This window comes from Delphinus delphis, chromosome 5, assembly GCF_949987515.2.
Source record: "Delphinus delphis chromosome 5, mDelDel1.2, whole genome shotgun sequence".
Lineage (NCBI taxonomy): Eukaryota > Metazoa > Chordata > Mammalia > Artiodactyla > Delphinidae > Delphinus > Delphinus delphis.
The window spans coordinates 103369977-103383547 of record NC_082687.1 but is presented as its reverse complement, the minus strand read 5'-3'; the positions used below and the strand labels follow the sequence as shown (position 1 = coordinate 103383547).

General features: G+C 51.4%; 1 protein-coding gene across 2 annotated transcripts in view; it reads left to right on the top strand.

Annotated features, from left to right (window-relative positions):
• Positions 1 to 13571, top strand: part of JAKMIP1 (janus kinase and microtubule interacting protein 1) — a 128179-nt gene that overhangs the window by 81125 nt on the left and 33483 nt on the right. For both annotated transcript variants that reach the window (XM_060011810.1, XM_060011811.1), the window contains 3 exons: positions 40 to 99; positions 11891 to 12019; positions 13205 to 13333. In XM_060011810.1, the coding sequence (XP_059867793.1) occupies positions 40 to 99; positions 11891 to 12019; positions 13205 to 13333 (318 nt within the window). The remainder of the gene's footprint in view (positions 1 to 39; positions 100 to 11890; positions 12020 to 13204; positions 13334 to 13571) is intronic.

Sequence of the window (13571 nt, the reverse complement as noted above, 5' to 3'; positions counted from 1 at the left end):
AGGCTGGCTGAAAATCCCAACAGTTGTGTTTCCTTCTAGGAGAGAGAACGGCTCTTGCGCTCCAGAAGACATCGTGGGAAGGGCCTGAAGCCACCCAAGGTGAGCGTGCGAGGGCGCAGCTGCCCTGCTTTGGCTCCATGCCAGCGTCTGCAGGGCGGATGGTCCAGGCATAGGGGGAGAAGCGAGCAATCCATAGAGGAGCCCTAAAGGCAGACACACTCACATCTCTGCATATTCGATGGTGAAAAACCTGTTATAACTACCTCTGAAAGCAACGTGGGGCTGCTTACTGTAATTTATTCATGGAAAATTTACAGATGAATTCTGTATTTAGGTCTCAGGGGATGCACACCCCAAATTAAAAACTTAAATACTGAGACCTTTTGAAGGATTTAAAAGACACTTAGTCTTGGTTTATAACATCTATATCCTGTTTTGAAAAATCAGGAGCTTCGGGCTTTTTTGGAATGATACAGGATGCGTTCTTTTTGGAAAATGTGGTTTTGCCCATTTTATAGAGATGGTGTCCAAACGTCCAGTGAAGAGAGCAGAGCTGGGTTTGGAAAACTCGGATGCCCACAGAGACCAAGCTGGAAATTAAAAGAACAAATTGGTATTTAAAAAGGACTTAGTTTGCATTAATACCCGTAAACATTTTTCACTTCCATGAAGATGTGGGCCTGTTCTCCTTTTTATTGAACCAGATGCCCCTCATGGTTTATCTTTGGGTAGAGATATGGTTGTAGAGAAATATTTCTCTCCTATAAAGAAAACAGCAGTGCAGATGTCTTACTGAATGATCACTAATATATGGCTTTGGTGTCAGGGTGACAATAGGGAGTGGTGGGGACTGTGGAAAACTGGCCCCAGACTATCAGTTGCTATAAGAAAGTGAGCCAGGTGGTATCAGATATTCCAGTCATTCAAGAGAAGTGGGGCTCCTTATGCATTAGTTTCCTAGGGCTTTTGTAACAAAGTACCACAAACTGGGTAGCTTAGAACAACAGAAATGTGTTATCTCAAGGTTCTGGAGTCTAAAAGTCTAAAATCAAGGTGTTAGTAGTGCCGTGCTCCCTCTGAAACCTGTAGGGGAATCCTTCCTTGCCTCGTCTGAGCTTCTGGTGATTTACTGGCAATCTTTGGCTTTCCCTGTCTTAAAGCTGCATAACCACAATCTCTACTTTTGTTGTCACGTGCCATGTTCCCTGTATGTCTCTGTATCACGTGGCTATCTTCTTATAGGGGCACCAGTCACATAGGGGTCCACGCCACTACAGTGCGCCCTCATATTATTGCAATGACCTTATTTCCAAGTGAAGTCACATTCTGAAGTACTGGGGGGTTAGGACTTTAACATATCTTTTTTGGGGGACTCAGTTCAACCCGTAACACCTTTATGTAAAATCTAAGGGTTGTAAATATTGGTGCAAATTGTTTATAGTATACTCTGTGGGCCAAATAAAATATATCTGTGGACCGAATTTGGACACATGGATAAGTGGTTATTTATACCATCTCATTTAATCTTCATAGCAACCCTGTGAGACTGGTGTTATTTTTTTTTTCATTTTAAAGTTACAGGAAGTATATAGAAATAAAATTTAGAAATGAGTCAAAGACGTAAAGTAATTGACAAGGCTGACCTTCAGCCTCAAGTCTCGGGCTCCAAGGCCCAAGCTCGTGCCACCAAGTGAAGTTGAATGAGATACAAATCTCTATGCACTGACATTAGAAACTCAGGAAAGGGAAGTGGTTCAGCAGAACCTGGTTATTTTTAAATATATATATTTTATTATGGAAGTAGTATAACCACATTGTAGACTATCTGGGAGACAAGGGGTCCATCACAGCGGTACCTCCCCAGTGCAATCAATGTTGGCATTTTAACGCAATCTCCGTTCCCCCCATCCTCATTCTGCTTCCATTTTTTTTAAATAATGTAACTGTAGGGCTTCCCTGGTGGTGCAGTGGTTGAGAGTCTGCCTGCCGATGCAGGGGACACGGGTTCGTGCCCTGGTCCGGGAGGATCCCACGTGCCACGGAGCGGCTGGGCCCGTGAGCCATGGCCGCTGAGCCTGCGTGTCCGGAGCCTTGCTCCGCAACGGGAGAGGCCACAACAGTGAGAGGCCCATATACCGCAAAATAAATAAATAAATAATGTAACTGTAATTGTAGAATACACTTTTGCACCCTGGGTGTTTACTTACTACTATACTAAAAAGCATTTATCCATGTTATGCTGCTGTCATCACAAATGTGAATGTTCATGGCTACATAATCCATGGAGTGGATGGGCTATAGACTTGTTTACTGTCCTGTGTCTGCCGAGCATGTTTGCTTCCAGCTCCTCACGGTTGTGAATAATGCTGCAGTAAATGTGTCTATGCTTAGCAGACCACTCTTCACGGGCCAGTTCTGCTGGATTCCCTGAGTGCTGAACATCTCATTGGGTGACCACCCTTTCTGTCTTCCTGGACTTCCTTCTTCTGTAAATGTCGCCACAGCGAACTCTTTTTGTCCAGAAAACTGTGTCCATAGTCTGGATCGTTCCCGTGGGTAGATTTCCAGAAGTCAAAATGTGGGTCAGAGGGTGTGAAGGCTTCAGTCAAGAACATTCGCCCCCAGCCCCCCACCCCTGCTTTATAGAAGGGTTGCGTCATTTTGCACAGTTGCCAGTAATGTACACCAATGCCATTTTCACCACAGGACGTATGTTTAGAAAGCAACAATCTAAAGGTATTCAGTTTGTTGCATGAACTGGATGTGCTGCGGCCTCATATATCCCAGAAAGGTTTTCAGGAAACCCACTTTGGAGCCGTAACTATATTTTTCAAACCTTATCAGAATGCCTGGAATAAGAGAAGATTATGTTTCCCCTTTTCCTGTTTCTGAATGTGTCTATGGGAAGGAACTTTACAGAGGCCTAGAATGGGCTTGGGATTTGCTAGGCTTGCATGTACAGCCGGCAAGGAGGGCAGCACCTGTGTCCTGCTCACCACGTCCTGGTCACTGCCTGGCACAGAGTGGGTGGCCCTAAATAGCTGTTGACTCAATAAACAAATTGCTTTTACTGGAATGATACATTTGCCTGACACTGGGTCTTCTCAGGATGGGGATGTTTGGTCACTGTAATTGCAATAGTTTTATGCCACTGGAAGGTGGAGTTTGGGAACTTCTGTGGGAAATTTCCTGACCTGATTCAGGGTCTTTCCCACTTACTATGACCCACCAGCATCTTTCTTTTTCTCAAGGTTCAGTGTACAGCTGTTTCCCTTATGCTACTGCTCAATCCCAGCTTGTCGGGGCTGGATGGGATGTTATCTGGGTCCATCGGGGACCCGGTTAGGTTTTTAATTCTGTAGGGCTGCCTCTCAAGCTGGGCAACTTCCCTTCCTCCTCTCCACAGGCCGCAGGGATTCAGTACTTTCTTTTCTCTCCTTAAATGCCTCCATCGCACTCTGTCCCTTATGCATCCACGCACTTTACCGCTTTGTCCGGGTCCTTGCATGACACAGTGTCATGGTGAGCGCATTGAAGTGTCCAGAATTTTCTGGAAGTCTGACAGCCATCCCTGCTCTCTGGCTGTTGCAAGCCTCCCTGGACTCTGCAGTTCCCCCGAAGGGGCTCCTCTAATTCCACACCCACAGCCCAGTTGCTGCAGAAGTGCTGAGGGGAGAGCAGTGATGCCAGCCCTCATCTTCCAGGGGACCATCCTGTCCCCGAGGGCTGCTGACCTGTCTCATGGGTCTTCTGGGGACAAGACTGGTGTTGGCTGTCCCTGCCCGGGGACCCTGCTAGTTCAGCCCCGGGTGGAGGTTGCAGGAGAATGACCCTGAGCGGTTCCTCGGGCCCTAGCCAGGGAGGGGGACTTGCTCTGCAGAAGGTCTGATCAGGGCCTAACTGGAATCAGAGCCCCGCCATGGAGTGGCGGGTGGTAGGGGGTCAGCTCGTGCGGCCTGGCAGCAGAGAGCTGTGTCTTAGGAGAGAGCTGGGTGCGTGAAGAATGGCTAAAATTAGTACAGTTTGCTCACGCACCTTGAAAGGGGGGCTGGGATCTTGGATGAGGCTCAGAAACCGTAGCCTGGAACAGCGTGGGGGTCACACCGGCTCCTAGCTGTGTGGCCTTGAACTCTGGGAACCTCGGTTTCCTGGTTCTTACAATGAACATCACACCCATGAGATTAAAGGTAGCTTCTGGCTCCATGCCTGTTGTGTCGTCAGGGATCAGTAAATTATAATTTCTCTTTCTCCCTTCATCTTAAATCAGTAGCTTTCTTTTGGAGGGCCTTTTAGATGCAGGTTCCCGGGCCCTGCCCCTCCCCTCCCCCACACTCTAATTCACGTCACCATCTTTTAGATAGAGACAGTCTCAGGTAGCAGTGAGGTGACATCTCGATGCCCTGTAGACAGCAGCCATCCTTTGAGGGGAGGTTGGGAAACATCAAAGCACCACCTGAGAATAGGCCCTTCCTTGGGTTCAAGCATCTGTTCTGTGGTCCCCGCTCCCAAATGGACCAGGGGTCTGCTGTCACCAGGACACAGTTCACACCTGGGGAGCTTCTGATACGTCACTCCTGCTCAGTGGCTCCTGCATCCATTCTGATAGGACACCTAGGGCCTATCCAAACTTGACCTTGTGCCTCCGAGGCCAAGCCTGCGGCCTTGTGGAGGGAAGGACCAGGGTCCCAGCAGCTGCTCTGGCACAGAAGCCAGGGTGCCGCACCTTAGCCTAGCTGGATGCCAGGCACTTTCCATCACGTGGATACATTTCCCATTTTTAAGTAGCCAAAGGAATCTTTTTTCCCCTTTCTGGTTGTTTCCACTTGACTTTGTTCCTGTTACAGCCCTTCCCCATGGCTCTGTCATCAGCCTTTGAGTGTGGAGAGGGCTGGATCCTGCCTCGTTCGTCCAGTTATGAGCAGCTCCCAGCACAGCACCCGGCCCACACAGTGGGGCTCGATCACATGGACTAAGTGAGCTATACTTCCTTTCAGTCCTGCTGGTCTGTGAGGCTCCCCGCGTGGCAACGTGCAGCCGAGGGCTTTCGCTGGGTGTTTCCTTCCCTGGACAGGACAAAGGCTTGTCCCTTCCAGGCTGGGCAGCACCCCGTCACTTGTTCCCTCCTCCATAACCCGGTCAGGCAGTTGGCTGAGCTCTACATCAGTAGTACATGAGGCCCCCAGGAGCTGCTCCAGGCGCCGCCTGCTGGGTTTTGGGGGCTGTTTGGTAAAGGACTCAGGAAGAGATTCGGGTCCTGCAGATAAAACATGGGGATGATTTTGAAGATGCAGGGCAGCTGAGTAGCTAGCCGCACACGCAGTCTGCACTGTCCCGACCTGGGGCAGCATTGCAGGTTGCTGGGCAATGGAGGGAGGAGAGAAAGCAGAGCTGGGGGCCTGACCTGGCTGCAGAGCCTGCCCAGGGCACCTCATCCCGCATAGCAATGCCCATGGGGACATCCAGGCCATACCCGAAGACTTTGGAATAGATAGGAGGTGATGGTGGTTCTAGGCAATGTATTCTAGCAGGGCAGGAATCCCCAACACGGGGAGTGAGCATGGGGGTGAGCCTCAGTCTTCGGAGAGGAGCCAGCTGAAAGGCGGGTCTGCAGCTCCTGGCCTCCTGCCTGGTGTTAGGAGGGGATCCCAGACCCAGTGCTGAGGAGCTTGAGGCAAAGCTCCCTGATTCCAGACCCTCCTCTCTAGGCCTCTGCTTCCTCATCTGTCTCCACCATCTTCCTTTGGGCCCTCATCTGCTGTCCTGGAGTTATTGCCACAGCTCCCTGGCTGCTCCCCTGCTTCCAGCATCTTCCTCCCCCAAGAGCTGTTCAGAACAATCTTTTCATGGCACACGTCTGACCCCGCCACCTTCTTCTTAGAAACCCTCCACTGGTTCCCCATTTCTTCTGGGACCTGGTCCCGCTTGCCTCCTGCCCAAGGCCTATGGTGGCTCGTGTCCTCAGTGGGCTAGGTGGTGAAGGCCAAGGTGGTGCAGCTCTCAGCCCTTCCCCTCCCCCCATCTCTCTCGCCATTGCTCCATCATCCGTGGAGCATGTGCCTTGGGCACAGCACAGCGTCAGGTGATGGGTGCAGAGGGGTGCCTCCGCTCTTGAGGAGCTTCCAGCAAAGGTGGGTCTAAGTAGGTCCAGGAGGCAGCCCCACTGGACATGTGTCATGGTGTCCACAGAGCCAGGAATCTGCTTGCAAGGCAAAGGTTGTCTTTCATTTTTCTTGAGGGTTCAGGTGTAGAGCAGCTCAGAGAGAAATCAGTCTTTAGGCTTATCACAGAACTCAACAGTTTGCAGATGACTTGATTTCTAGGATTATCTCCCTCTTCCCCATTAGCCAGGATTTTTTCTGTTGCTAGCGTCAAAAACTCAAAGTCATTTAAACAAAGAAAAAAATTTGTATAACTGAGAAGTTTAGACTGGTTTCAGGCATGGCTGGATCCAGATGCTCACACGATATTGCCAGGTACCTATCTCCATCTTTCAAATGTACTTTCCTCTGGACTGGCCTCTTTCTCAAGCAGGCTCTCCCATGTGGTGGCCCAAACAGCTTTAGCAGCTTCAGGCTGGCATTATACCTGTCTAGCAACCTTTGTGGTCAGAGGGTGTCTCTCCTTAGTGGTTCCAGCGAAAGTCCCAGAGCTGGTGCTCCTTAGCTCAGCCTGGTCACAGGCCCATGCCTGAACCAGTCCCAACTCTGCCTGGGTGGCAGCTCATTTGGAAGGATGACTTACAGACTTAGCACTAAGTTCCATTGTATGCCATGGTTACGTAGCTCATATCATGGCTACTTTGAAAGGAGCAGAGTATCAAACATTATTAGAGTTAAAATATGTATGAACCTGGCTATGTATATTTTTTCTTTTGTGAATTAATGTTGCTTTACTACCTTTTAATGTTGCTTTACTACCTTCCAAGTTACAGAAGTTTTACTTTTTAATGGTAAGATGCCCTTTTTTAAACCCTCCATTAGGAGGGTTTTTTTCTTTTGATCTTATGCTTAGAGAAGTCTGCAAGAAACGCAAGGCCCTCGTAGGTGCCACACAGTGGGAAACTGAAGACCTCTCTAGTTGCAGTTTTTCTGTTGGATGATGGTTTCTTTCGGTTCGTATAAATGATAAAAACAAATACTTACAGAAGAATTGCTGAGAACCCATGAGTTTAACTAGTCCGGGGCGTGTACAGGGTGGACGGGGATCAATAGAGAAATTTCCCAAGCCTCCCCGTTTTGGGCTCTGGTCATGAAGAAGCCTCTCTCAGCTTCATGGTTGCTAGCGCTGTTCCCGGGGGCCCTTGTGATCATCCAGGGACCCGGGCCCATGGAATGGCCCCAACAGCAGGGCGGCTCAGGGAACCTGGGGTCTGGGAGGAAAGCCCCCAGAGAATAAGCCAGGCTGGAGGCCGTCCTCTGTGACTGACACGCCCAGGCCCGGCCCCTGGAAACCGGCTCCTCTCAGCCCACGGATCTGCCCCAGAGCTGGCATCCCTTTTAATAAAGGTGCATCTTCCGGAGTATCTTCATTCTCAGAGCTCTGCAGCAGAGAAGGAAGACAGTGGGCTTGTGTGGTCGAGGGAAGGAGAATGCTCTGGGGAGGAATCGGTGCTTCCTCCTAGGACTTGAGAGAGACCTAGAAATTGATGGCAATGATATGGCTTTCGGCTCCCTCGACACACACGGCTGGTGGGTCCTGCAGCCCCTCCCCGCCATGGAGTATATCCTCTTTGTGCTGTACTTCTCCTTTTTCCTCTGTCTCTGCGCCCTGGTGTGCCTCTACTTTTCTGGCTGCCAGGAGATGACCTATAAGCGTGACGGTGAGTGGCCAGCTTTGGGGGATAGGTTGTGGCCATGTGAAAGTAAGTGGCTATGATCGGGGAGCTCCTTCCTGTGACCACGATTGTTGGGAATGACACAGATGAGGAGAGAGGAGGCTGAGAGAGGCTGGAGTCAGTTGAAGGGTTGTTTATTTGGGGGGTGCCTCGCCTTTTCCTCTCCATCCCATGTGATCTGCTAAGAATGAGCGTCTATTCAGCACATAAATGGAGAAGAAATGTTTATTTTTCTGTCATTTTTTGCCCAAACTGCATTTCAAGCATTTGGATTAGGTAGTAAAAAGGTGTCAGCAAGGCAAGACTTTGGTGGTAAAGAAAATAGAAGTCTGGAGGAGTGCGCCCCTTTTATACAGAAAATGCACTTGGAATGGGCAAAGATGGAAATTTTATGCTCCTGAAGTGTCTTTTCATAAGAAATTCCCAGAGAATTTTTGAACAATGGAGGCTCCAAAAAATCGATGGTTTCTTTCATGCTTGACTTTTTAAAAGCCCATTATGAGCCGAGCATTTGAGGAAACAGTATTTGCAGGTGATTTTCCTCTCATTCCTTGGAGGCTGGTGTGTTATTTTGTGTATAGGAAAATGCAGTGGAAGGCAGTGTTGCTTAGTCTCCAAGAAGACAGCCACCAGATTTTCACTTGAAACATTAAAATGTCTTTTTCTATCTTGTTGTTTTATCAATAAAGGCATAAATATACATAGTACATTCTGGCTTCCCATATAATACAGTCACTTAAAAAAACTAACCCTCAGAGGAAACAAACTAACCTCACCCATAAGTTATACAAGGTGGGGGGCAGGTCATAGTCAGCTCACTGCTGCCCTGGAAATTGTCTGTGCTGTGTATTTGCGGATTCGTCTCCTTTCTGATTGTGGGGGTATAATTTGATCCTTTTGTGTTTGATCCCCACTCTCAGAGCCGCTTCCTCCTTCCCTCACTGCAGCACGCTTCCTAGGGTTCTTGGTCTCTGGGCCCACATGATACTTCGGGGGCTCCCCTTGAGTCTGGGCAGGTCTGCTTTAAATGCGCGGCTGCGGCGTCTGTAGTTAATACACTGTACTAGGGCTCAGTAATTGAGTACTTAACTCGCAGTCCCGCAAGTGTTCAAAAAGCGGGTTGTCCTAGGTAATGGAACACTGAGCCATCACCTCCCAGCATGGCCCACGACACCTGCAGTGAGTGACCACCACTCAGCATTGCGTCCTGGCCGTGCGGAGACTGTGAGGCTTGATGCTTCCTGGGGCTCCATCGGTGTGCCAGGCGGGGCCCTCCCCGCATCACGGCTCGCTGCCACTCAGCACAACAGGCCTGTCCCCAGAGGCCTAGCAATTAGCAGTGTTTACAAGAAATGAGGTCAGCTGAGTGGCTGCCCAGAAAAATAAGGAGCCTGAGGCTCGGGTGAGCTGCGTGTGCGCAGAGGAGCTGAGCGCCGTAAATGCTTCCGCCATCAGATGTCATAGCCACAGCTCCCTGGAGATGGAACATCTGGAACATCGTTGACACTTGAACTCAGGTGGGGTTTCCCAACCCAAGGGCAGGGGGGATTTGAGTGTAGGATTGTCTCCTCCAACCTCCACTCAGAAAGGAGCCTAATAGGGCCTCACATTCCTACCTGGCGGACTCACCTGGGGTGCACAGTCAGGTGGAGGCCCAGCTGATGCTGGCTGTATGAATGAGGGAAGGGAGGTCACGTGCAAACCCGACACTATTTGTGGGTAAACAGGTTTGTTTGGCATTGAGTTCATTGCAAATACTCATTGAACAACCGATATTTCTTGAGTGTGTCAGGTCCTGGGCTACAGTGGGGAAGAGAAGAGCCCAAATCCTTGCTCTCATGGAGCAAAATCCCTGTCCTCATAGGGCCTATATTCTAGAGGAGAAAGACAGCTAATAGACACGTAAGCAAAATATGTCTTATGTTAGGTAGCGATGAGCACTATGGAGAAAAATAAAGGAAGGAGAACAGAGGTTGAGGTGGGGATAGGTTAGTCAGGACTTTGATGTGGTGGTCAGGGAGGTCTTTTTTAATGTTACATTTGTGCAAAGACTTGAGGGAAGGGAGGGAGAGAGCCTTGTGCATTCTGGTGAAGAGCATCTAGGCAGTGCAAAGGCCCTGTGGCAGGCATGTGGAAGATGCAGGGGTGTGCTTGGCAGTGTGGCTGGAGCCCAGTGGTCTCCAGGGCCTGTGGACTGCAGTGTGGATTGACTTTTACTGAGGTATGGTGCAGAGCCGGTGGGCTTTGAGCAAAGGACCAACGCAACCTGACTCTTGTTTCAAAATAGTTCATCTGACCACCAGGGTTTGGGACAAGGGCAGGAGCCGGAAGGACAGTAGGAGGCAGTTTTTTAAATTTCGGTGAGAGACGATGGTGGCTTGAGCCAGGAGGGAGGCGCTGGTTCCTGGAGGATTGGATTCTGGGCTGAAGATGGAGCCAACAGGATTCCTCCCAGAGGCATGGAACATGGGGGGCGGGGCGGGGCGGGAACCTAGGTTTTTGCCTGAGGAACTAAAAGTATGGAGCTGCCGGTGACAAGCACATTAGACTGTGGGAACAGTTGGTTTGGGGGTGCCCACTAGCCACCCATGGAGCTGTTGAGGAGATTATTTGGGAGTTCACGGGGCAGTACCTGCCCCTCCTGTATTAAATAAACAAAAAGGAGCGCAGGGTGAAAGCAGTTTGCAGAAACACGAACGCCAAATGCAAAGCCATTGTGGGTGACAGCGGTGGTCAGGTGCCTCCAGCACAGCCTCTTGAGAGACACTAACCGCACGAGATGACAAAGGAGCCCCTTCTTCTCCCTTCCTGATTCTGAATTATTTCCTAATCACGTTATTGATTGTGGTACCAACCACATTTTTCTTACATCTGGGCACATGAGACTGTACACAAGCATTAGCCCCAACAGAGTGGGAGGCGCCCTGCGCATGTGGGGAGCGCCCTGACCCCTCCCTCTGTGTATTGCAGGGGGGCAGGCGGGGAGGGGGATCTGGGAGGAGCCGGTTCAGATGAAAGGGTAGGAGCCTGGGCTTGGCTCTGGATTTAGTTATAGTTCTTTCTTCATGGCCAAGAGTATTCATTGATTGTAAAAACAAATGAAAATCCTTCTTTGAGGCTATTTTGGGGAAGAAAAGCGCCAGTGTTTCTGGACAAGGGATGTTGATCTGGTGATTGTGAGTTGACATCTGCAGCCCCAGGGGACAGAAGCTCTTTGTGGTAGCGACCAGGCCTGGTTTTGGTCTAGTTGTAGCCCCCAGGCCCAACCTAGTGTCTGACCCATAGAAGGCGCTCAGTCAGGTGTTTGCTGAATGAATGAATGAATGAATGAGTGAACGAAGCCCCATCTCCTGTGATATTTGGGGTGGGAGAAGTGCTGGGCAGGGTAACCGGGAGGCCAGTACACAGAGCATTTAAAATTGCCTCTGAATCTGAATATTGGATGTATGTGGGTCTGTTACACTCTTCCTTCTCATTTTGTAAGTGTTCCAAGTTTTCCATGACAGACGGTTAAACTAAAATTGCCTCACGGGGAACGTCTGGTGAGGACCTGGGGCCCACACTTGTCCAGCTGGAGTCCCAGGGTCCACCCGTGGACAGTCTGCCTCACCACCTTCCCCTGTGCCTGGTCTAGAACACCACGTCTCACGTGGCTCCCCTCCCCGCAAGGATGCTGCTCACTCGTACTGCCCTGGGCGTGGTGCTTGGTGACCTCACTTTGTGCCCACAGGTGAGGGGGGGGGTCCCATGTCTGTCCGATGGAGAAAGTAGCTGGCGCTCAGAAGGGCCAAGGGGCTGACTTGCAAAAGGTCATCAGCTCATGCGCCTGGAGCCAGGGCTGGGCCAGCACGCTCTGCGGCAACCCTCCACCCTCTGACCACCTTTGGCGCCCCCTTTCTCCCCCAGCCAATCCCGGACAGACCCTACGACCCACCTCCTGGGATGCCCCGTTGGCCCAGATGCCCATCGTAGCCCCCTCTGCCCCGGGGAAGACGGGATGGAGGATCCAGGTGATTCTGAGTCCCCTCCTCATGTCATGCAAATTGCCTTTTACAGAAGCATGTTGTGGAGACATTTTTTGGATTTGACGAGGAGTCTGTGGACTCGGAAACATTGTCAGAGACGTCCTGCAACACAGACAGGACGGACAGGGCTCCGGCCACGCCCGAGGAGGACTTGGACGACGTAAGCAGACCTCACCCTGGGGATGCTTGTACGGCGCCTCCCGCCTCTGGCCGCTGCAGGCATTGCTCCCTCACTGTGAGGCACGAACCCTGCAGGACCTGTGTGATCACAGTCCAGCGTCCAGGAAAGGTGGTCCCCACTTTCACAGGTTCCGAGAATGGTGATGGGGGCGCTGGCAGCACGTGGGGACCCCTTCCTTCCCCAGCACGGCTTTCACACAGGAGATCCGTGGCCACTGCGTTGTTGCTTACCCTTTGTCATTGAAACTGCTGAGTGGCGGGCTGTTCCTCGTCCCCCTGTGCTCACACACGCACGTGCATGCACACGCACACAGACACACACACCACCCATGTATATGAAGATGGCATATCATTGTAGGAGAGGATCCAAGCAGCACTGAGAAGGGTAGAGAGCAGAGTGAAAGCCACCTGGAGCCTCTCATCGTGGCTCAGCGCCCTCACGCTTTCCTGACTCTCCATCTGTGCACGCCCGCGTCCGTGACCGTGGCTCTGGTGAGCTGGAGCCACAAGGGAGGGAAGAGTAGCTTCACTTTCCCCCACCTCCCCCACCTGGTGGGGTTCACTCAGGAAACCCCATGAAACGTGATCACGTCAGACATATGCTTTTTGATTTGCTCTTTTCACCAAGAATGTGTAACAGGCATCTTTTGACACCAAACACTGTGTTGCACATCACCCTCTGTCACGAGCAGATCCTCATGGATCTGCACGTGCCTCTAACCTAACAGGCCCCGATGAGAGGTGTTACACGGATTCCAGTTTCTCACAACTGCGGCGATGCTCTTTGAGTGGTTGTTTCCTGAGGAGAAACTCCCAGAATGAGGAGGGCTCCTCGTGCTGGGTGGGAGGGGCGCCCTTTACAACGTAGATGCTCACCGTGCAGTCGTGCAGTCGGGGCGGGCTCACCCTTGCTCGCCTGCACGTGACTGAGTGATTCCCGGGGTTCAGGGAGCTCCTGGGAAGGGCGCTGACGGCAGAGAAGGCATCTTGTCCCCGAGCCCTTCACTCCAGAGTTCCAGTTAGGTCCTGGCAGTGACCGGGTCATTGTGTAACTGTTGGCAGCAGTCGTGAGATCTGGACATGCGCTTTGCCTGACTTGACCCTGGCATCGCAGTTCACGTCAAGTCACGCACTTCCTTGTGCTTTTCTTTTCCATGACGTTAAGACTACAACCCGAGAAGAGGCTGACCTGAGGTTCTGCCAGCTGACCAGGGAGTACCAGGCCCTGCAGCGAGCCTACGCCCTCCTTCAGGAGCAGGTGGGGGGGACGCTGGACGCCGAGCGAGAGGCCCGGGTAGGTGCGGCGGGCGGGGCGGCGAGCGTCTGGGCAGAGGCCGGGTGGCTCGTGCCCTTTCCGGCATCGGGATTCCATAGGGGTGCTGAGCGAGGATGGGGACGCCTAACAGCTTCCGCCGTGGCAACATTCCAGTGTTTAGCAAACCGGACGGGGACTATCTGCCCATCCTCAGTGTGACAGTGGAACTCGCAGAAGAAACGCTGCCGTCGCACACGTGTCGTGTGCGCCGTACATT